We start from the raw sequence: 22,054 nt of genomic DNA on the forward strand, positions 1-22,054 counted from the left end.
GACAATGTAGAAAAAAAAACCAATAGATAAATGGATTTATTTTTAAAAATGGATCAACTTTTAAGCATATATTTATAATTTAATGATAAAAAATTTACTTTGTAAAATGAAAGCATATTAGATATATATTTTTTTACAATCTTCAACAATATACATAGTATATAATATGCTAATGATAACATTTAAAATTATATATAATATTTGTTTTTCAATTTTAAACATGTATGTATAAAAATTTATGTAAACCAAGAGAAAACTAATAATGTGTATATATGTATAATTAAGATAAATAATAATGTATATATGTGTATATTATGTACCAGGAGATTAAATGATAATATACATATATGTACCAGACTAAACTCAAAGGCTACACCGTTTTTTTTAAATCGGGATGCTAGATTAACGTTTTTGTTTTTTTTTACTTTTTTTAATTTTTCTTTTGTGTTTTTTTATAATTTTTTTTATTTTTTAATATCTACCTAAACTAAACACGTAAGCTAATCCGAGAATTTTTTTAACGAGGATGCTTGATAAACATTTTTGTTTTTTTTCCTCGTTTTTTTGGTTTTATAATTTTTTAAATTATTTTTATAATTTTTTTCGACGGTTTTTGTTTTCACTTATAAAAATGATGTGATGTAAGTGATTGAGGGTGTATCATAATCAATGTTGCAAAAGTCGCTAGGCGGCTGACCCCTTTGGAGGGAGTAGTCGGAGTACTCGGGGAGTACTCGGAAAGTACTCGGACATGATAAATATAAAGAAAATTAATTTTTTGGATAATATATATATTTCAAATATCATAAGTTTACTAATATTTATAACAAAATAAGTGAATATCAATATAAATAAGAGAAATACATTTTTAAATACAAAATTATTCTAAAAAATGTTAATCATTAATTAAAAGAATGATATTCGTTCTTTAATATTATAGAAATACGAATTATGTTGTATTTTCAAGTCAAAATAGGCCAAAGTTAACCGACTAGATATATTTCTGGCTGATGTTGACCACCTTTGAACAATTTTTAGTAATTAGGCGGAGTTAAAGAACCTCTCCTCGACACCATACCTTGGAGCGAGTGCTCGGAGAGGACTCGACTTACTTTTACAACATTGATCATAATGATGTGGGGGAAATGATCAAGGGATAGGAAGAGTGTTGCTCAGTTCTCCACTTTTTGGAGTTCCCCAATGATATATATATATATATATATATATATATGTGGTGAAGATTTTAAGAGAACTTTTTGAAATTGAGAACCATTTTGGATAAAAAAAAACTTTTAAAAAAATTATAAAACAAAAGAAGAACAAAAATTTTAAAAAGTAAAAAAACCAAATTTTTTTTCATCCCGGTTTCATAAAAAAAAGAAACTAATTATACACATATGTATATTTTTATTTAATCTGGATTTACATCATGCACATATATGTACATTATCATTTATCTTAATTGTATATATGTGTAGAAAGAATAACTTGTATAAAATAATCAAATACATATTATACATCCATGGTGGAGTTATATTAAGAAGTGAAGTGTATCTAAGAAGTGTAAGAAATAATCTGGTGCGTTAGATATTAATTTTGAGGTTTACACATAACCAGTTATTTATTAACTTTGTTTTATTTGTTAACTTTGTTTTCTTTTATTATAGTCTATACGAATGCTAATATTGTTTTGAAGGTACATTAACTTATTTTTTGTGTATAGTTCAGCTATCGTGTGTTTTTTTAATATTTTAATTTTAGTTTAACTTCTTTGCACCAATAACTGCATTTGTTTTTAATGATATTTTAAATTTGTATCCTAATTTTAGGAGTTACGTTGTTGTTTCATCATATACGTATACAAGTGTTGAATATGTTTTGAATGTTTACTAATTTATTTTTAGTGTTCGTGCCGGAAATGTAATCCGTGTTGACATGTTAATTTGTAAATTTAATATTGGTATCATAGTGAACTTAAATAGTAACAATCGAGTGCACATTAATACACTATCACAACGCAACAGGTACATAACTAGTTTAGTATCATATTTGAATATTTATAAAAGTACGTAGTTGATACCGAATATAAATAGTAGTATAGTACGCAACTATGCATATACGTATGCATGTGTTTTGACATTACTGAGTAAATTATTCATATTTTTTTTAATTAAGGTTGTTCAAATAAAAAGAATATAATGTCAAGTGGAAGCCATATGTTTACTACATCTCATTAGATCTCATCTTACCTTCTCATTCATTTGTAACCAATTGTATCCACTCTTCCTAATTTCTAATTGATAAACAGAACATGGAATCAACAATGACCAACTTTGCACACTTACGAATTCCACTTAAAGACGTAGTAAAAGCCACCAACAACTTTAACCATGATAACATCATCGGACACGGTGGATTTAGTACCACTTATAAAGGACAACTCTTGCAATCTGGAAGGTTGACGACGATTGCTGCACAGAGGTTTGATTGTAAGCACAGGGAAGCGGATCTCAAGTTCTTGATGGAAATTTCAGTGCTTTACGATCTCAAGCATACAAATGTGGTCTCTATTATTGGGTTTTGTGATGAGAAAGAAGAAAAGATAATCGTAACCACATATGAGGCCCACGGAAGCCTCGGGGATCATCTAAAAAATTTGAAACTCATATGGCCACAAAGATTGAAGATATCTGTTGGTGTGGCTTGTGCTTTGAGTTACCTCCATTATGATGCGAGACGTGATTATGCTATTATACATTGTAACATTAATAGCGATGCAATTTTATTAAACGAGAATTGGGAAGCCAAGTTATCCGGTTTTGATATTTGCATTAAACAATCAGTACACAATAAGGATCAGGACTGCCTTTGTGAACATACTGGGACAATGGGGTGCATAGACCCAGCGATTGAAAAGACAGGAGGTGTGACCTACAAGTCAGACATCTACTCATTCGGTGTTGTTTTATTCGAAATTTTGTGTGGGAGAAAAGCGTTTGTTACCAACGAGGCTAATAGGTTTCTAGCTCCACTAGCTAGATCTCATTATGAAAATGAAACACTTCAAGATATAGTCCATCCTGATATATGGAATCAAATGTCTACACAATCACTCTTCATATACTCAAGATTAGCATATTCTTGCTTAAAGGAGGAACGTTCAAACCGCCCAAACATAAATGATATTGTCCATACACTTGAAAAAGCACTGGAATATCAGCTGAATAATGTAAGACCCATTTGTGTTTGATTATCTTTCTTTTTCTTTTTCTTTTGTTTTTCATTTGTGTGTGTGTGTGTGTGTTGGGCCTTTACTTAAGAACAAGCGCCAACTATAAAAGGTTTATGGCCTTGGGAAAACCATATGGGTTAGCCCATTTGGCAAGACCCAAACCGTGATGTGTTGGGCACACGAAACACATGGGAAAATGAAGCAAGGGCCTGGGTATAGGTCGATCAGAAGGCTTTGAGTCGGATGGAAGTGAGGTGGAGATGGGTTGCAATGAACCTGTTTTGAGGCTTCTGAGATGTTTGCAAATGTCTCTCTAGTTTTTCTAACACAAATTCTTCTCACCAATTTCTCATTTTTCTAGCAAGTATAAGTTGTAACTCTTTTTCCCCTTTGTCACATGTTTGCAGGGAAAGAACTTGGAACACTTGAAGATTCGTCTTAGTGATATTAAACTAGCAACAAATAATTTTTCAGAGACATACAGAATTGCACCATTTTGGGATGACTATAGTTTATACAGAGCAGAACTCGAGCATTTTGATAAAGAAAATCCTACATCCGAAGAAGGGAAGAATAAAAGTCAACATGCTAAGGGACGCAATACTGTGGTTATAAAACGGTATCCTTCTGTAAACCCCATGTATACAGAAGAAGCCTTGTTTACAGACATTGAAATGCTAAACAATGTTAAGCATCACAACATTGTCACTCTACTTGGATTTTGTGTTGAAGGTTCTGAGATGATCCTTGTCACCCAAAATGTTTCTAATGGAAACCTTGGTTGTTATTTGGGAAAGGTCAATAACATGCGTATTTTGAATTGGGAAAGACGTTTGAAAATCTGCATTGATGTTGCACATGCATTAAAGTATATTCACTATGAGATGGAAGACCAAAAGATGATAATAAACTGTGATATAAAGAGTTTCAACATTGGGTTGGACGAGAAATGGGGGGCAAAGATTATTGACTTTGGAAGCTCAATATTCCTGCCTCCAAATCAAGATGACGAAGCTCTCTATCTGAATAAACTTTTTGGCACAAAATTTTACATGGATCCAGAATATGAGAAGAGTGGTAAGTTAAAAAGAGAATCCGATGTTTATAGTTTTGGAGTACTTTTGTTCGAGATTCTATGTGGAAGGAAAGTCAATGACCCAATTTACCTTAAAGAGAGTGACAAAGGGCTGGCCACTGTGGCAAGACAAAGCTTCTGTGCGAGAACACTAGAGGACATGATAGATCCTCTAATAAAGGAAGAAGCCAGTGAAAATAATTTTGTTTTAGATAGAGGACCCAACAAGGATTCTTTGCACACATTTATGAAAATTGCAAATCAATGTGTGGCAGAAACTCAAGACCAACGTCCAACAATGAAAGTTGTTGTCAAGAAACTTGAGAAAACATTATACTTACAGGTAAGTCAATGCTAAAAAGTATTAACATTTTCTGTACACACGTAAAAAGGTTGTTGGTATTACTGTATTAGATTAAATTAGTAAAGCAAAAACTTATTGCCGTATGTACAATAGTATTTATACTCCCAAACATTACAGTTTATATTGAAAAATCACTTTTTTTAACTTATATTTTACTATTGATGAAGTTCTAAAGGTTCTTTTGTTATCTTACTCATTTTTTGTTCGGTTTATGGACAATGCTGGGATTTAAAGTAATTAAGGCATGTAAGTTCAGTTTATAAGTATGATATCTCCATGACTCTATCATCACTTCATCATCATTACAGAGTTTTTATTTCCACAATTTTGAACACCAACCAAGTCACCTCATCACTAAATTTTTTCACCAATTTGTAGTTTTTTATTAATAAAATGTGTTCTGACGGGCTATTTTCTATAAGCATTCAAAGGTTTCTGTATATATTTTTCAAATACTATTTTAGTCATCAGTATGCATTTTCGCGATTATTCTTAATACTCTCATGGTTGGCAGGAAAATAGCATGGACAACCCCAGAATTCCTCTTGAAGACATAAAACAGGCAACAAAAAACTTCCATGATGATAATTGTATTGGTGGAGAAGGATATGGGAAATTCTATAAAGGAAACCTTCCAGATGGTGATGAAGTTAACACCATTGTTGCAAAGAGATTGGATATGAGGTTTGGTCAAAGGGAAAGACAATTCTTCGGTGAGCTCCAAATTCTTTGGGAGTATAAGCACAAAAATTTCATTGGTCTTGTAGGCTATAGTGATGAACATGATGAAAAAATTGTTGTATATGAGTACGCATCCAGAAGAAGTCTTGATAAGTATTTGAACGATGCTACTTTGACATGGGTGAAACGACTTAATATATGTATCGATGTTGCAAGTGCGTTGGATTTCATTCATGGAGGAGTTGGGAAACAAGCAAAGGTGATACACGGGGACATCAAAACTGCAAATATTCTACTAACCCATGATTGGAAAGCAAAAGTTGCTGATTTTAGGCTTTCCATAATAAAACCAATAACTCAAGAACCAGAGTATGCCATCAATCATGCATGTGGCACACCGGGATACATGGACCAGCTATATGAAAAATTGGGATTCTTAACCCCAGAATCTGATATTTATTCATTTGCTGTGGTTTTATTTGAGATTCTGTGCGGGAGATCAACAATTGCAATCCACGAGCAAGAAGGTCACCATCTATCATATTTAATTAAAAACAGATTTGAAAAAGGAAAGCATGATGAGGTGGTGTTCGAGCAAATAAGGGAACAAATTGTGCCCGGATCATTGAACGTATTTAAAGAGATTGCCTACCGATGCTTGCATCATGAAGGAGAAAAACGACCAACAACAAAAACAATTCTAACACAACTTAAGAGGGCACTAGAAATTCAAGTAATTTTTAAATGCACTTATATAAACATTAACTTCAACTTATATTCCATATAAAAAGTTATTCATGCATTAATCTTTTAATGATAAGAAGAGCGTACAACTTACCTATGTACATATTGAAAGCTGTATATGTTTATAAATTATATTGATTGTAAAACTTGGAGCAACACCAACTTGAAGGACCCGAATGACTAATACGAAAAGTATAAGGGTGGTACGGAAGATCTCGAGGGGCGGTTTGGTGGAGATCTAAAGTTCAGGGACCAAGTTGAATAATTTGGTGTCATAATTATCTTTTACTTATTATTAAATAAATTAGAGGTCTAGTTTAATTGTGATTCCTAGTTTGAGTAGGATTAGAATTGTGGGTATTATATAAACCCATCATTAGTTTTCTTTTGGTAGAGTAGAGAAGAGTAGAGAGAGTAGAAAATATTTGTCTTGTTTTCTATTAATGAAAGGAATCGCATAAACGTTTTATGCAATATCGTGTTTTGTGTTCTTGATTCACTTGTCTAAGGTTTAACAAGTGGTATCAGAGCCTAACGATCCAGGCTCGTGTTTCCTACCGGTGGCAAGTCTTGATTGCGGTAGTAGTTCCAATCAAAGACATAAGAGGCCAAGAAACCGATCGCAGTTAAAGTTCCGATCGAAGGTGTTAAAGTTTCTGATCACCGTAAAGAATCGAACAGAAGGTGTTCAAGTTTCCGTCGAAGACCTCATTATAAGTGCTTGATTTCTGCGTGAGTCTTTATAATATATATTGTTTGCAAATATATAATTGTGTGTTGTGTGGATAGAAAATTGTCGTCGTAATATTTGTTTGGGAATTGTGATTGTCAAGTTCAAAAGTCAACAATTCTTAACGAGTAAAAGTCGGTGGAATTAGAGTGCAAGCATGTTAGGGAGAAAGTAAAAGCAAGAAGGCATATAGAAGTCTTAATTTTTATAACAAGAAGGCAAGTTAGAATAAATATATATATTATCGTATGTGGTTTTGATTTGTTGCTGCTGCTCATCGAATTACCAGAAAGAAAACAAGATTTAGTTCTTTGTATTTTCTCTTCTTGTGCTTTTATTTGGGGTGCACCGTGGGTCCAAATAAGGTGGTGGCTTTTTGTTGCACAATCTGACAAATAATTCAAAGTTCGGTCAGAGTGAGTTTTTGGTCGCAACAAGAACCGATCTTCAATCAAAGAATCCTAAACGATGGCAGAATTGCAAATTGTAGGAGGAATCAAATCGTATCTTCAAGGTCAAGATCTTTGGCAGGTAACGAACGATACCAAGACGAGACATACCACGAACGATATTAACGGTAGTATCGGAAAGTGGCAGGTGAAAGCGGGTCGAGCGATGTTTATAATCAAGACAATGGTGGATGATGATGTTCTTGATCACATTCAAGATCTCGAATACCCAAAGCAAGCGTGGGATACGCTGGAGACCTTACTCACGAAGAAGAACGATGCTCTATTGCGACTAGTCGAAGGTGAGTTAATGACGATTTCCCAAGGAGATCTTCCGATCGCACAATATTTTGGTAAAGTTAAGAATCTGTGTCGCGAGATTGGAGAACTCGATCCACAGTCTCGGGTTAGCGATGCTCGTATGAAGCGAAAACTCATTCATGGTTTAAGGCCGGAGTATCGTAGCTTCGTTACCGCTATTCAAGGGTGGGCGACCCAACCGAGTATTACCGAGTTCGAGAATATTCTTGCTGGATAAGAAGCCTTAGCAAAACAGTTAGCCGGGGTGTCGATTAAATCGAGAGAGAAGCCTTGTATGTCGGAAGGAAAGAGAAGCATCGGTTTAGTAAAAATCGAAACTGTAACGGTGAAAAAGGCAAGGGTAAATATTGGGAGAACGAGAAACGTGATCGACCCAAGAAGAGAGAAAGGAACCGAAAGGGTCGAGATGACTACTCTGAAGAAGATTCATCAGACGAAGAGAACCGAGACAAGGAATCAAGGTACAAACCAAAACAGTTTCCTTTTAGGTGCCATAAATGTGGACAAAAAGGGCATATGACAAAATACTGTCGAGAACCTAAGGAGGAAGGTAATGCAGCTGTTGTTAGAGAAGAAGAACCGTGGGATGTGGAGGCTAATATGGCCGAGGTTCTAGGAAAATACATAGTTGATACCGAATTAAACCGAACCTGGTAAATGAATGGTTTGAAGAAGGCTCCTGTTGGTGGACAAGTCAGGAAGTAGTGCCAGATTCGAACCCGTTAAAGGTAACCTTGGAATCATCTATTGTTATTTTGAATTTAGATGATGAGGAAATTGTGTTTGAAGAAGAAAGTACGGTTGATCAAGACGTAACCGTGAAGGTAACCGAACAAGACTAGAAAGAAACCGTGTTGAATGAAGTGCACGAGGAGGTAGTTCCGTCTCATGTTACGGGTTGTCATGGTGGAACAGAAAATGTTGAAGATCAACAAACCAACAAAGTTGACGTTGGAGTTTGCATGAGGTTCATGCAAAGTTCGGGTGATCCGAATAAACAAAAGAATGAAGGAGTTAAGTTCGAGAGGGAGCATTCATCGGTGGAGATGGAAGAATTGCTTTGAGTACCATAATAGTTAGTCATGAAGTTGAGAAAGCAAAAGTTGTTTCTTATCTAAAACCAGGTGATGCAATTCTAAATAGTGGTAATCTTGAAACTAGCTTATTTGTCAACAGGAAAAAGAATCCTAAAGGTAGAGTGATAAAGTCAAATCCAAGAATCAAGCTCAAAGAGATTCGAGCTTTACAAGGTGTGAAGGATCTTGGAGGAACAATAGAAGTTGGTATTGAGAGGGAGTGTAAAACTTGGAGCAACACTAACTTGAAGGACCCGAATGACTAATACGAAAAGTGTAAGGGTGGTACGGAAGATCTCAAGGGGCGGTTTGGTGGAGATCCAAAGTTCAGGGACCAAGTTGAATAATTTGGTGTCATAATTATCTTTTACTTATTATTAAATTGTGATTCCTAGTTTGAGTAGGATTAGAATTGTGGGTATTATATAAACCAATCATTAGTTTTCTTTTGGTAGAGTAGAGAAGAGTAGAGAGAGTAGAAAATATTTGTTCTTGTTTTCTATTAATGAAAAGAGTCGCATAAACGTTTTATGCAATATCGTATTTGGTGTTTTTGATTCATTTGTCTAAGGTTTAACATTGATGACCTAGTATTATTTATAAAATATATACAATTCATTTGATTGAACAAAAGTAGTATGCAAATGCTTATGTATGGGGTGTATTGAAGAGTTTTATATATTATTTGATACTCATTGTTTTTTCAATCCTTTCTACATGATAAACAGAACATGGCATCAACAATCACCAAGTTTGCTCACTTACAAATCCCGCTTGAAGACATAGTACAGGCCACCAACAACTTTCATCGTGATAACATCATCAAATACGATGGATTTGGTACCACATATATAGGGCGCCTCTTTTGGTCTGGAAGGTTGATGAAGATTGCTGCACAGAGGTTTGATTGTAAGCATAGGGAAGGAGACCTCGAGTTCTTGACGAAAATTGCAATTCTTTCTGACCTTAAGCATACAAATATAGTCTCTATTATTGGGTTTTGTGATGAGAAAGATGAAAAGATCATTGTAACCACGTATGAGGCCAATGGAAGTCTTAGGCAGTATTTAAACAACCCAGACCTCACACTGATTAAAAGATTGGATATATCTGTTGGTGTGGCGCGTGCGTTGAGTTACCTTCATTCTTATGAGTGACGCGATTATGTTGTTACGCATTGTAACATCAATAGCGACACAATTTTATTAGACGAGAACTGGGAAGGTAAATTATCCGGTTTCGAAATTTCCATCAAACATACCGTAAAAAATAAGGACCAGGTCTACCTTTTTGAACATATTGGCATGATGGGGTGTATGGACCCAGCAATTGAAAAGACGGGAGGTGTGACCCACAAGTCGGACATCTACTCATTCGGTGTCGTTTTATTCGAAATATTGTGCGGGAAGAAAGCATTTATTCAAAATGACGCTAATAGGTTTCTAGCCCCATCGGCTAGACATCAATATGAAGAGAAAACATTGCAGGATATAATCCTTCCTGATATATGGAATAAGATGTCCCCAGGATCACTCAGAAACTACTCAAACGTAGCATATTCTTGCTTAATTGAAGATCGAGGAAATCGCCCAAATATGGACCACATTGTTGATGAACTTGAGAAAGCACTAGAATTTCAGCTGCGATGTGAAATTAATGTAAGACCTTTTTCTTATTTTGTTACCGTTTTATTTCGTCATCATTGTTTCCTTTTGTTTCTATTACTTTATATCCTATTGCATTAGTACTTATATTTCGGGGCAAGCGTTATATATGATGAAGAAGATGAGCTTCAAGAGAATGATTCAGAGTTCTTGTAGAATGAGCTTCAAGAGAATGTTTCGGAGTTCTGCCCCCCCCCCCATAAACTGAAAATCCATAACCGCAATTGCTACGTTAATACCGTCTAGTTGTCCTATGCTTGTTTGAACAGCCTCGGTTAATCCTGTCTTTCTTTGATAAGAGTCGATCTGATTTCTATAAGGCTCCTCCTCCGAATGAAATTCAATGGGATCCAGAGATCATGTCTTAATCCATAGGCTCCCAAGTACCGGATCGATCGAAAGTTCGATTCTATCTGAACTACTCATTTTCAAATGATATCCACATTGTTCACAAAGATTCATTTTTGATTTAAAAAATTTCTTATAATTTAATCCATATTGGGTAATGGCACCGGCATTGGGATATAGAATTTAGTTTTCAATTTTTTATGGGTTTAGGATGAGTATAGTATTAGATGATACCATAGTTATCAAATACTCAAGGCTAGGCCCAAGGCGCAAAAACAATGAGGGCATGAGAAATAAGTGCACTTAAATAAAAAAAAATCACATATATATGTATATATATATATATATATATATATATATATATATATGCATATAAAAAGTAATATTATTTTTTACTTGAATTTATTTAAAAAAATATAGATTTGTTAGACTTTAGCTGATTATATGATACTTTAATGAATCCGGATTCCTTTTATGCTGTAACTATTACTCGTATTTGTTAATATAAATTAAAGGCATATCTCTCCCAATTGGGTAGATCGAGAAACTAATTTCTCATCACATGGTATCACGCCTAAAAGGCTAAGGGGTGTTTGGGATTTCTTATTTTACCTCCTTATAACTTTTCATTAAGTTAATAAGTTACAAAAGTGTAACTTATAAAACTTTTCCTCTCACAATATAAGCAATCTCAAACACCTTATTACTTTTCAAAATATTAATAAGTTATAAGTTGGTGAAAATAAGCAATCCCAAACACCCCCTAAAACAATGATCCTCTTCATCTTTTCTTTGTTCCCAGCCTCCCGTCTTTTCTTTTCCATCTGGTTCAGTGGCTTCCACAACTTCTGATAACAACACACCGATTGGTTGGATATGCTGACCAGCGGCCTGCCCTAATTCTCAACCCACAACTCATTGGTTTTCGTTTTTGTGTTGACTTGGACCTTCGTTTTGAGAACTTCTCCACTTCCATCTGCACTAATTGTGATTCACTTGCTTTCCTGTGATTTAGTAGTCGCAAAGGCAGAAAGCCAAGAGCAGATTCTGCAAACACTTCACCCACCTGTTGCCTCCGTGGCCAATCAAAACCATTCCCATAAGTCAATTTTGTTTAAACAAACACTTATCTTTGAAAGATTTCTTGGTTATTCCTAACTTAACTAAGAATCTTCTATCCATAAGTTAATTAACCACTAATTACCCTGTTTATGTCTTATTCTCACAGCCTTTCTTACTATTCAGGACCGGAAAACAAGCCGACCTCTATCCCAAGGTCGGTGTGAAAACGATCTCTATGTGCTACGTGATGCGAATCTTGCTCTTGTTGCTTCAATTTCTTCCAATAAAGCTTCATTTAGATTATGGCATAACCGTTTAAGCCATGTTGCATTTGATGCTATTTCTATGTTAAAATAAGACTCGGTTGTTTGTTGTTTACTTCTATTTTGCCTAAACCGAGTGTTTTTCTCCATGTCAACTTGCAAAAGCTCATATATTGCCTTATGATTTAAGCAAAAAGCATGCATCAAACCCATTAGATCTTATTCATTGTGATTTGCGGGGCCCTTCGCCCGTAATGAGTAGTGATGTATACAGATTCTATGTTGTGTTTGTCTATGACCATTCGCGTTTTTCATGGCTTTATCCGCTTAAAACAAAAGGTGGTTTTTATTCCATATTATCAACTTTCTTCCGTTTTGTGCAAACACAATTTTCAAGAAAAGTTAAGGTATTCCAAAGTAACGGTGGTACAGAATTTGTAAATCAACACGTTAGTAAATTTTGTGATGAAATTGGCACTTTTCATCGTTTATCTTGCCCTTACACCTCTCCTCAAAATGGTCGAGCTGAACGGAAACACCGTCATATCATGGAAACGGGTTTAGCGATGCTATTTCATGCTCGTGTGCCGGCCACATTTTGGGTTGATGCCTTTAGCACCGCCACATATATTATTAATTGTTTACCATCCAGGGTGTTAAACAATAAATCACCATTTGAAATTTTATTTACTACAATACCCACATACCCCAATTTTCAGGTCTTTAGATGTCGTTGACGTAGATGTCGTGCTCTAATAAAAACAAGTATTTATAAGACTTAAATACCTATAACTAGTATGGGCAAGTAAGGTCGTCTCCACAGGAAATCAGTGGAAAGTGCAAGTAAATTTCATAATTATTAATTAATTAACTATGTGGACAAACGATGTCAATCGGTTTATAAAATATGATTCAACTAAAACACGATTACTTTAAGTGAACTGTAAACAATAATGAGAAAATGATTCACTTCAGGTTTAGGTAATGTGATGAACGACTAATCACAGATTCATAAGATTAATTGCACAGTAATTACTAAACCTAACAGCTGGGTTGTGAGAACAAACGATACCCTAACCGAATTGTTGACACAACTGAACCCAGTTTTCCTGATTACCAGTTTTATGTATGAAAATCAATTATAAGCAATGACTAATGATTATTGGTTCATTGACATAAGAGCTAACCTTACAAGTGATGAACACAACCAGAAAAGTGATGCAAAGTTTGATAATCAAAATCATAAATTGTTTAAACAATCAATTCATAATGTAAAACAAGATTAAAGACATTCAATCAAGTTCATATTCATTCAAAACATAGAATATGATCAAAATTAGTTTACACAAAACCCTAGCCTAAAGTGAATACAATGGTTTTAGCCTGACATCAGCATCACGAAGGATGTGCTTATCTGATGAGAGGATGAAAGCATGCGATGAACGAACGAACCGGAGGCTTCGGGATGGTGGAAAATCGTCATAGGGCTTGTACTTGGTTGCTGGAATGAAGGTTAGGTCGAAATAGGGGCTCAAAACTAATTATATCAAAGTTAGGTTAATTTTCCCGTCATGAGGGAGTTTAGCGCGAAGCTAACATCCAGGGGTGAGACCTTAGCGCCGCACTAAGGTCTACTTTCCTACTTTTATAACTTTGACCTTAGAATAGCTCTAAGGTCACACTAGGGCCCCTTAGCGCCGCGCTAAGGGTGTCTGACACATCCACTTTATTTTCTTCTTTTATTTTGCATTGGAAAGCGTGCCAATCATCATGAGTCTTCTACATCTTCGTTCTAAGCCCGTAGTTCATCCCGATAAGTGTCCTTAACGTCAAGTATCCTGAAACACATAAACACGCTTGAAGTAAAAAAGTTCACATGATATTTATACTAAAAGTAAACAAATAATATAATAATATACATGACTTTTACCCGGCCATCAGTCGTGTTTACCCATACCTTTGTGATTATGGCCCACACAAATTAGCTCCTCGAAGCATACCTTGTATTTTCATGTGTTATGCAACCCAATACAAAGCATACCTTGTATGTGACTCGTTATGCTCGTTTTGATGAAAATTCTTTTCCGTATATCGGGTCCTCTTCTTCCTTTGATTTAACCACTCTTTTTTCTTTCTATAGTTCAAGAGGATTATTCTTTACCGCATGCCCCTTCTCCTTTATCCAATAATAATCTTTCCCCTACTCATTCCACTCACACTCCATCTTGTCCTATGTGCATAATTGATGAGTGTGTTGCCTCATCTCACGCACCAGCGGCTGCCACACACCAAACACCTCAATTTCCATCTCATCGGAATCCAAAACTACCACACCTACCTCCATCTCCATACCCTCATCACCTTCTACCACTAATACCGACAGTGGCGTAGCCAGGATTTTCTTCCTACGGGTTCGGAAATTTTCAAGAGACAGACGACCAATTGTCAATAGAAATTTTCTATCACTATTTCTGACCAGTCCGGCTAAACGGTTCGATCGTGTCATATAATAAAAATAGCAAAAATAAAATTAGAATGCAAAAATTGTAATACAAAACATGTCATTCGATATTAAGTCAACAGAAATTCATTAAAGTTGCATTCTACGGGGTTTCATTTTCTGAAACCTATCCATTACATCATCAATTGAGACTATTCTAAGCAAATCTTTTTCAACAAAACAAATGCAACTATCACTTAAATGTTCATCACCCATCCGATTACGCAAATCGGATTTGATGTACTTCATTGCTGAAAAGCATCTCTCAACAGTTGCAGTCGCGACAGGTAAAACGAGTGCTAACTTTAATAATCTGTAAACCAACGTAAAATTATTGTGTTTCTTTGTTTCAACCATCAATTGCACCAGACTAGATAAGTTGTTTAAGTTGGCGAACCTTGTATCTTCTTTCAAATTATCAATATAGACTTCGAGTTCCGTACGGATTCTATCTTTATCCTTTTCATCAAAATCATAGGGATACATATCAGCCAATCGCAGTAGCTTTGGTATATGGAACCCACGAAAACCATCACATGGACTCAAACTACTTATACAAGTTAGTAATTCAGATGTTTCCTGAAAAAATAAAACAGAGAGAGAACAATCACATGGACAAGAACTATAACATGGGCTTAAACTACTCATACTAAAAATGAAATTAGACAAGTTACCTCACTAAAACGGTTTTCAAACTCTTGGATTTGCATATCTAGCACCGTGTTGAAACAGTCATATTCATAGTAGTGGTGCAATGTGATGTTTGTCTTCTGTCTTGGCTTTTTTGGGTTAATGTATGGATCCTTCAAGTTCACTATTTCAAGCTCATGTTTTTCACAAAAATAGTTAACTTCCTCAATGAATGAATTAAACCCATGTAATCTTAAAGACTCGAGTTGCCGCTTAGTCGATTTAATCAAAGATATTGCATTCACCAAATCTTGTTCTTTCTTTTGAAGACTTCTGGACAAAATGTTTGTGGTATCTAAAATACGCCTCATCAAGTGTAGATAAAACACAAAATCGTATTTTTTCATATCAGCTTGAAGCTTATCCGCTTGGTTAGAATGACCAATAGTTTTAGCGATTTGTTCAATATACTCAAGAACTTCCATAACGGATGGATATAAGGTAACCAATCGATCTAGTGTTTTATAATGTGAACTCCACCGTGTATCTCCGGCCCTTGAAAGAGACAATTCTTGATTCAAACCACTTCCGGTACCAAACTCTTCTTCCATATTCTTTCTTTTTTCTTCCAACATCTTCTATTGAGATTCTCTAAGCTTATCTTGTCTTTTGCAAGATGCACAAACGACATTCGTCAAAAAGCCTACTTTTTCAAAAAGATCAGAAACACACATGTGTTTGTGTGCAACTGCTACAATAACTAGTTGAAGTTGGTGGGCAAAACAATGTATATAAAATGCTGAAACATTTTCTTTTAAAATTAAAGCTCTCAACCATTAAACTCGCCTCTCATATTACTTGCTCCATCATAGCCCTGACCTCTAACCTTAGTCAAACTCAATCCATGTTGGGCAAACAAACCATCAATAGCAGATTTTAGACATAATGAAGATGTGTCACTTACATGAACAAAGCCAATAAATCGTTCCTTAACTACCCCTGATTTATCAACGTATCGAATAACCACAGCCATTTGTTCCTTTTTGGACACGTCACTTGATTCATCCACTAATAAAGCGAAGACATCATTATCTAGTTCATCAAAAATTTGTTTTAAAACCTCCTGTGCAAAACATTGTTTAATCTCACCTTGAATAGTTGGAGATGTCATTTGGCTATTTCCTGATGCATTCCCCAAAATAACCTTCCCAAAATCTTCACCTAGTTCTCCAATTAGTGCTAAACGTACCACTCTCTCATCCATTTTTACTAAACGTACTTCTCCCTCAATTTTTACATTAATGAAATTAAGACCTTTTTGTTGTTTCTTTGTTATTTTGTTATCTTTTATTATAATTATTATTTTTATAAAAACATTTGTTTACATTTTTTATTTAACAATTTTTTTTCTATTTATCTTTTTATGTATATTTAAAAGCATTTAAAAAAACAAAAACAATTTTTTTCTTACTTAGAAAAACGTTTTTTTTTCTTTTCTTATTTAAAAACGTTGTTTTTCTTGTTTAAAATATGTTTTTTTCCATACTTGTTTTAATATATTTTTTATAATAAATTAAGAGATTGTTTACATTCTTTTATAAAAAATAATATTATTTTTTTAAATAAAAGGGTGAAATAACTTACAACTTGATAAACAAATTTGGCTATTTTCTCATGGTGCTTTAGTCTCATGTATCCGAATCTAACAAAAAACAATTCATATTGTTTTGAATACATTTTATAAAAAAAATAGAAAACTAGCTAGAGAAAGTACACAAAACTTTTTAATACATGTAAAGAAATAAATGAACTTTTAATATGATCTTAAAGAAATATAATAATAAATTAATAATAAAAATATATAAAAAGACGGTAAAAAAAAACTTATTGATTTTTTATTTGATATTTTGAAATAAGTATAAAATAAAAAAAAGACGAAATAAAATGCCAATTACAAATGTTAAGGGAAAATGAAAGTTCAGAGATGATATATGGTCAGCAAGGGAGAAAGTATATTTAGTTTGACCCAATTGTTATTTGAAATGAATTAGGTAGGCATCAATTATCATGTGGGTGATGTTAGTAGCAATTCAATTAAAATTTTGAGGATCAATCCAAAGCCGTTAAAAAATGAATTCCTTAACTAGTCAGTAAAAATAGTAAAAAATTTCTCAAACATACGAATACCATGGTAAAAATATTTCGAGTCCACTACCAATAGGAGTATAGTAATGGTATATCCTATGGTTTTAAAAGGCATGGGGTCTTCATAGTTCATACATTGCCTTGGATCTTAAAACACCACTTTTCGTCTATATACAGCTCGTATAGGCCTTAAGTCGTGTCAATTTGTATGAGGTTTACATGAGTTGTTGAAGACCTATACGGCTCGTATAGGACTATACGGGCCGTATAGCTACAAAAAGTTGTTCCCTCCGTACACTTACCAGTAAATCAGTAATGTGTGGCATGTACGGCCTGTATAGCCCTATACAAGCCGTATAAAACAGTGAGGATAGTGTACATACATCACATCCCTTTTAAATAGGGTCCTCTTAACATGGAGGTGGATGACATGTGATAATGACCTTTTATAGTTTTATCTATTTTCATCTTCTTGTTTAACCATATTTTTGAGTCATTCCTTTTTTAGTAAGGTGATAAGATGATTAAGGTATAAAATAGAAGGTTAATATTAAAGGTTCAAACACCACAATATGCAAATATTTAGTTGTTCTAGAAAACAAAACCATATTTTTATGAGTATAATCTAGAAAAACGACAGTAAAAATAAACGAAACTTGTGATATTTTTTCTAAGGGATAATATTTCCTTGACACGTCTTACAAGAAAAATCTATTAAATATTACTACCTATCCTCCTAACAGGGAGAGAATCAATTTTACGATGAACATTTAATGGATTTAGTGGTAAACACTTGATTCTCTTTAAGAGAGGTCTCATGTTCTTAATACTTTACTTACTGTTTTCTTAACATAACCTATTGAGTAACATATGTTGCAATTTATCTTATTTCGTTAATTAGCAGAGTATTGATATAGTCCTTTAATCTCATGTGAGCTTGCTTGTAACACGATCTGATGGTTATAAAATATATTAAGTACGATCAATTTTATAGGTATATATCTCTCTCATATATACTCTTTTAAGACTTTGTTTCTCGAAGTTTATTTATTTTCACTTTGTCTTTTAGATATAGTTTGAAATTATCATCATGAGTGGGAAATTTGAAATAGAAGAAGTAACAAGTGTCATGATGCACTGTCTTTCCTTTTTTAACAGCTTCTTATATGCTTTTGCCATCTTCATTCAATTTTGGTGGGATATCCTTTCAAATACTAGCTGGCAGTTAAAAAAGCAACTACCCAGAGTCACACCCTTTGTAACATAGTGTTAAATACCACCTTTCTAACTGTAATAAATATCTTTCTACAGTGAATTGAACTATAATTCTATTTTAATACTGAAAATTACTAAAAAGACAAATTATATTGCAATTTAACACCAGGGAGTTGATCCATAGGTTTTTGTGTTATTCAAATTTTGAGTTTTCTAAAGTGAATTCAAAAATTCCGATTCGGTTCAAATTAAGTTGATTAGTGTAAACAGAATTATAAGAAAAACAAACAAAAAAAAACATACATGAATATTCTATTCAAAATTCGGTTTTCTGAATTAACCCAATTTGGTTAGAAATTCAGGTGTTCCAAATCCGATCCGAATATTAAACACCTCTATTTCACATATAACATAACCTTAGATAATTGATAATAACACTTCTTCATATTCAAATTAACTGTAAATGAGAATGACCAAAAAGACCTTCACCCATATGGCATGCTATAGTTTGAAGTTTTGAACTTCGAATATCTTTGTGAATGATACAATTTGTGCCAAATGTTTATAAGAAACAAAAAGGGTAAAGCAGACCACAGAGTAGTGGACCCAAAAGGGTATTAAAGTAAATCACATACAAAGAGAGGGCATTTATTCTTTCACAATGACTATATATAGTAGGTCCATTCTATGTTAATTTCATGCACAATCCCACAAATCTTTTTCATATTTAACACAGATTTTAGTGCTTGTTTTGTGTAGCAAAGAAGATGGTTTCAAAGGTAGAGGGAGTGATGAAGAAGAGGCAACAATGGAACAAAAGTCAAACCCAGAAAAGTCAAAGTTATAGAAAACAAATAGTAATGAAATGCAACAAAAGCAGTACACCCAAGTTCAAAAGAAGTACCTCTTGTTTTGAAGATGATGGTGTTTCATCAGCAATTTTGTTGTTAGCTTGTATCGCCTTTCGTCCTTCTTCGTGCCAATAATCATGTCAAGATGGCGTCTCTTAGGCTATTATCTTATTAGCTTTGGTTGTGTGTGAGTGTCACTCATGTTTGTAACTATGATCCAGTAGTATCAAAAGTATTATGAATTTTAATGTGTTGGAATATATTAACAATGTCTATGTACAATGGTAGTCCAAATATTTAATGTGATCGAATAGACGAATACCATAGAACAGTTTTCGAATAGAACACATGCAAAATGTACGTCGAGTTTGTACATCATTATGTTTACTTAATACATTAAATTGTTAAAAAATTGTTGCGGATGTGAAGTTGGGCTTAACCAGGCAATCTTGTCAAACACATGAACCCAAATACCAAACAAGTTTTGCCGGTTGACAAAGCCAAGACATTTGACATGAAACTTTATTTTATTTATTTTGCATATTGATACCAGAAAATTACAAATCTACAACAAAATATACAAATGCATATATAAGAGTTTGGATTTGAACCACAAAATTTGTTGTTACTTTCTGTTTTTATCTTTTAGTTTTTCGCATAAATACCCAGTCATTTTAAGCAGGAGTCCAGGGGGTGCCCGGCCCGGGATATCCCTCAAATTTCATGGTGAAGTGCAAGTTCAGTGCGATTTTTTTTCTTTTCCATTTTATGTATTTGGATACCCTGATCAAATATTACGAATACTCCTATGCCCAAAATAATTTTAGGGATAACCCTGAATTTTTCTTCTAGATCAACTACCAAATTTTAAGTCATGATATAAAACACATTTTTTTAAATAAATAAAAAACTAAACATGTCAACTCGTGAACTTGCCAGGTCGACCCAAACACAGGCTGATTATCTAAATGCGTAACTGGCCTGAACTCGTTAGACTAAACACAAGCCCACAAATTACGTGTTATGTTCATGTTGTGTGAGAAACTCCCATGGTCATAGTTTATGCTATTTATCCTTCAAAACACAATGCACCAGCTTAACAACTCTATCTTTTGCTAAATAAGGAAGAAAGTGAAATCTAACATGATGTGTTTACTCATATCCACACCATTCATGACCAGATTCTTGATCGATTTAATTGCATAGCTTGTTTAAGTCCGTACAGAACCTTCAAGGTGCGATGCGTTGGTAAACGAAGAAGGTTCAGTGCGTTGGTAACCACATGATTCTACACTATAGACGTCTCTAAAACCTAAGCACAATGCCCCATACAACCTTGAAATACGCTTAGACGCCTTTGTATAGTGCACCTGCCTATTTTGGTAATTTTCCCTATAAAAAATCGCTAGTATTGACTCGGTTGTAACTTAATTAAGCCATTGCTGACACGCCCATTTTGTGGTTGAGATGGTACAAGACATGAGACTGGTTCAACCTTATGGCAGCCGACTGCCGACTGATGAGGATGGGATAGGAGTTAAATCCTTATAACTAGTCAATAGATGAGGATGACGAGTGCAAACATATTATTATTATTATTATTATTATTATTATTATTATTATTATTATTATTATTATTATTATTATTATTATTATTATTATTATTCAGTCGGCACCAACGTGACAACAACGTATTTAATTCATCTTTGTTTGCTGATAAAGAAACCTAACAGAAGGCCGGTGGCAACCAATAATATGCTGCCCAAAGATTCAAAAACGCAAATATAAGAAACACGTGGGTTGTTGTGCCGCATAGAGGGAAACATAAACAACCGCTGATTTCATATGTGATTATGATATTTAGTATGAATTATGTCCTATGCAGTTAATGCGCTAAAAAAATATTTTTACTGAATATCATCTGTCAAGAATGGGTATTTGAGATATCGGTTTTCATGATGGAATATTAGAAGTTTTAATATCATGAGAATTTATGTATATACATGTTTAATATTAATAGTCAAAGCTCAAAAGTGTCAATATTTGAAACATGATCTAATTGTAAGTCATGAAATCTACCTCCCACTCCACATCAACCAAGGCATCCAAAATATCAGTTAATATAGCTGATAATATATGTATCGATATTTAAACTGGTATTTTGTTTGAGGACCGATTAGTAATATAAGTTTTTCTAATTTAATTGGCAAGTTTTTCAGATTTACAAACTCTCCAAGCATGCAAGTAACTTGTAGTTCAAGGAAACAAAAAAAAAACATACTATCAAGATTCGGGAACTGATGATTCAAATGTATTAATAAGCTTCTTTTATAAAACAAAGAGAAAAGATGCATCAAGAATCAATTGTACTTGAAAGAGAGAAAAAGAGACGAGGTGTTATTAGATAGACCCGTAGATTTTGGTGTATCAATCTTTTGACCGATAACTAATAACTTTCCAATATAGAATTACTTTCTTGTTTTGCGGGTACCAGATTTAAATGTGTTGGCAATTTAATTCGGTAATATTTATGCTTTACTCCGGTATAATGTAAAATACGGTACGACCATACCACATACGTTATGGATAGGGGTCAGGGGTGTAATGCTAAGAAGTATACACCAATTACCTCATTTACTCTCACTCGTCAAGTCTACGTCACACCAGCTTTCCTTTATCATTCAACATCTCAACACCCTTCAAT

The 22,054-nt window shown here is 34.0% G+C and overlaps 3 protein-coding genes across 3 annotated transcripts; 2 read left to right on the plus strand and 1 right to left on the minus strand.

The window, feature by feature from the left end:
- Positions 1-2,311: 2,311 nt before the first annotated feature.
- On the plus strand, positions 2,312-6,726 carry LOC143610741 (uncharacterized). The gene is made up of 4 exons (XM_077085138.1): positions 2,312-3,229; positions 3,640-4,650; positions 5,186-6,085; positions 6,625-6,726. Exons 1-4 carry the CDS (start codon positions 2,312-2,314, stop codon positions 6,724-6,726), a joined length of 2,931 nt encoding a protein of 976 aa, XP_076941253.1.
- Positions 6,727-9,403: 2,677 nt separating this feature from the next.
- Positions 9,404-9,829, plus strand: LOC143610742 (receptor-like protein kinase HERK 1). Its single transcript, XM_077085139.1, has one exon. The coding sequence runs from the start codon at positions 9,404-9,406 to the stop codon at positions 9,827-9,829; it is 426 nt and encodes a 141-aa protein (XP_076941254.1).
- A 2,150-nt stretch (positions 9,830-11,979) lies between these two features.
- Positions 11,980-15,774, minus strand: LOC143610743 (uncharacterized). Its single transcript, XM_077085140.1, has 5 exons — positions 15,184-15,774; positions 14,907-15,088; positions 14,637-14,822; positions 14,282-14,414; positions 11,980-12,186 (listed from the first exon to the last, which is right to left on the minus strand). The coding sequence occupies exons 1-5, from the start codon at positions 15,772-15,774 to the stop codon at positions 11,980-11,982; spliced, it is 1,299 nt and encodes a 432-aa protein (XP_076941255.1).
- Positions 15,775-22,054: the final 6,280 nt, after the last annotated feature.

The sequence above is a fragment of the Bidens hawaiensis genome, unplaced genomic scaffold (genome assembly GCF_021521415.1).
Source record: "Bidens hawaiensis isolate Kalapana, Puna unplaced genomic scaffold, B.hawaiensis_p1.1 tig00027754_1, whole genome shotgun sequence".
In the NCBI taxonomy this organism is placed as follows: Eukaryota; Viridiplantae; Streptophyta; class Magnoliopsida; order Asterales; family Asteraceae; genus Bidens; species Bidens hawaiensis.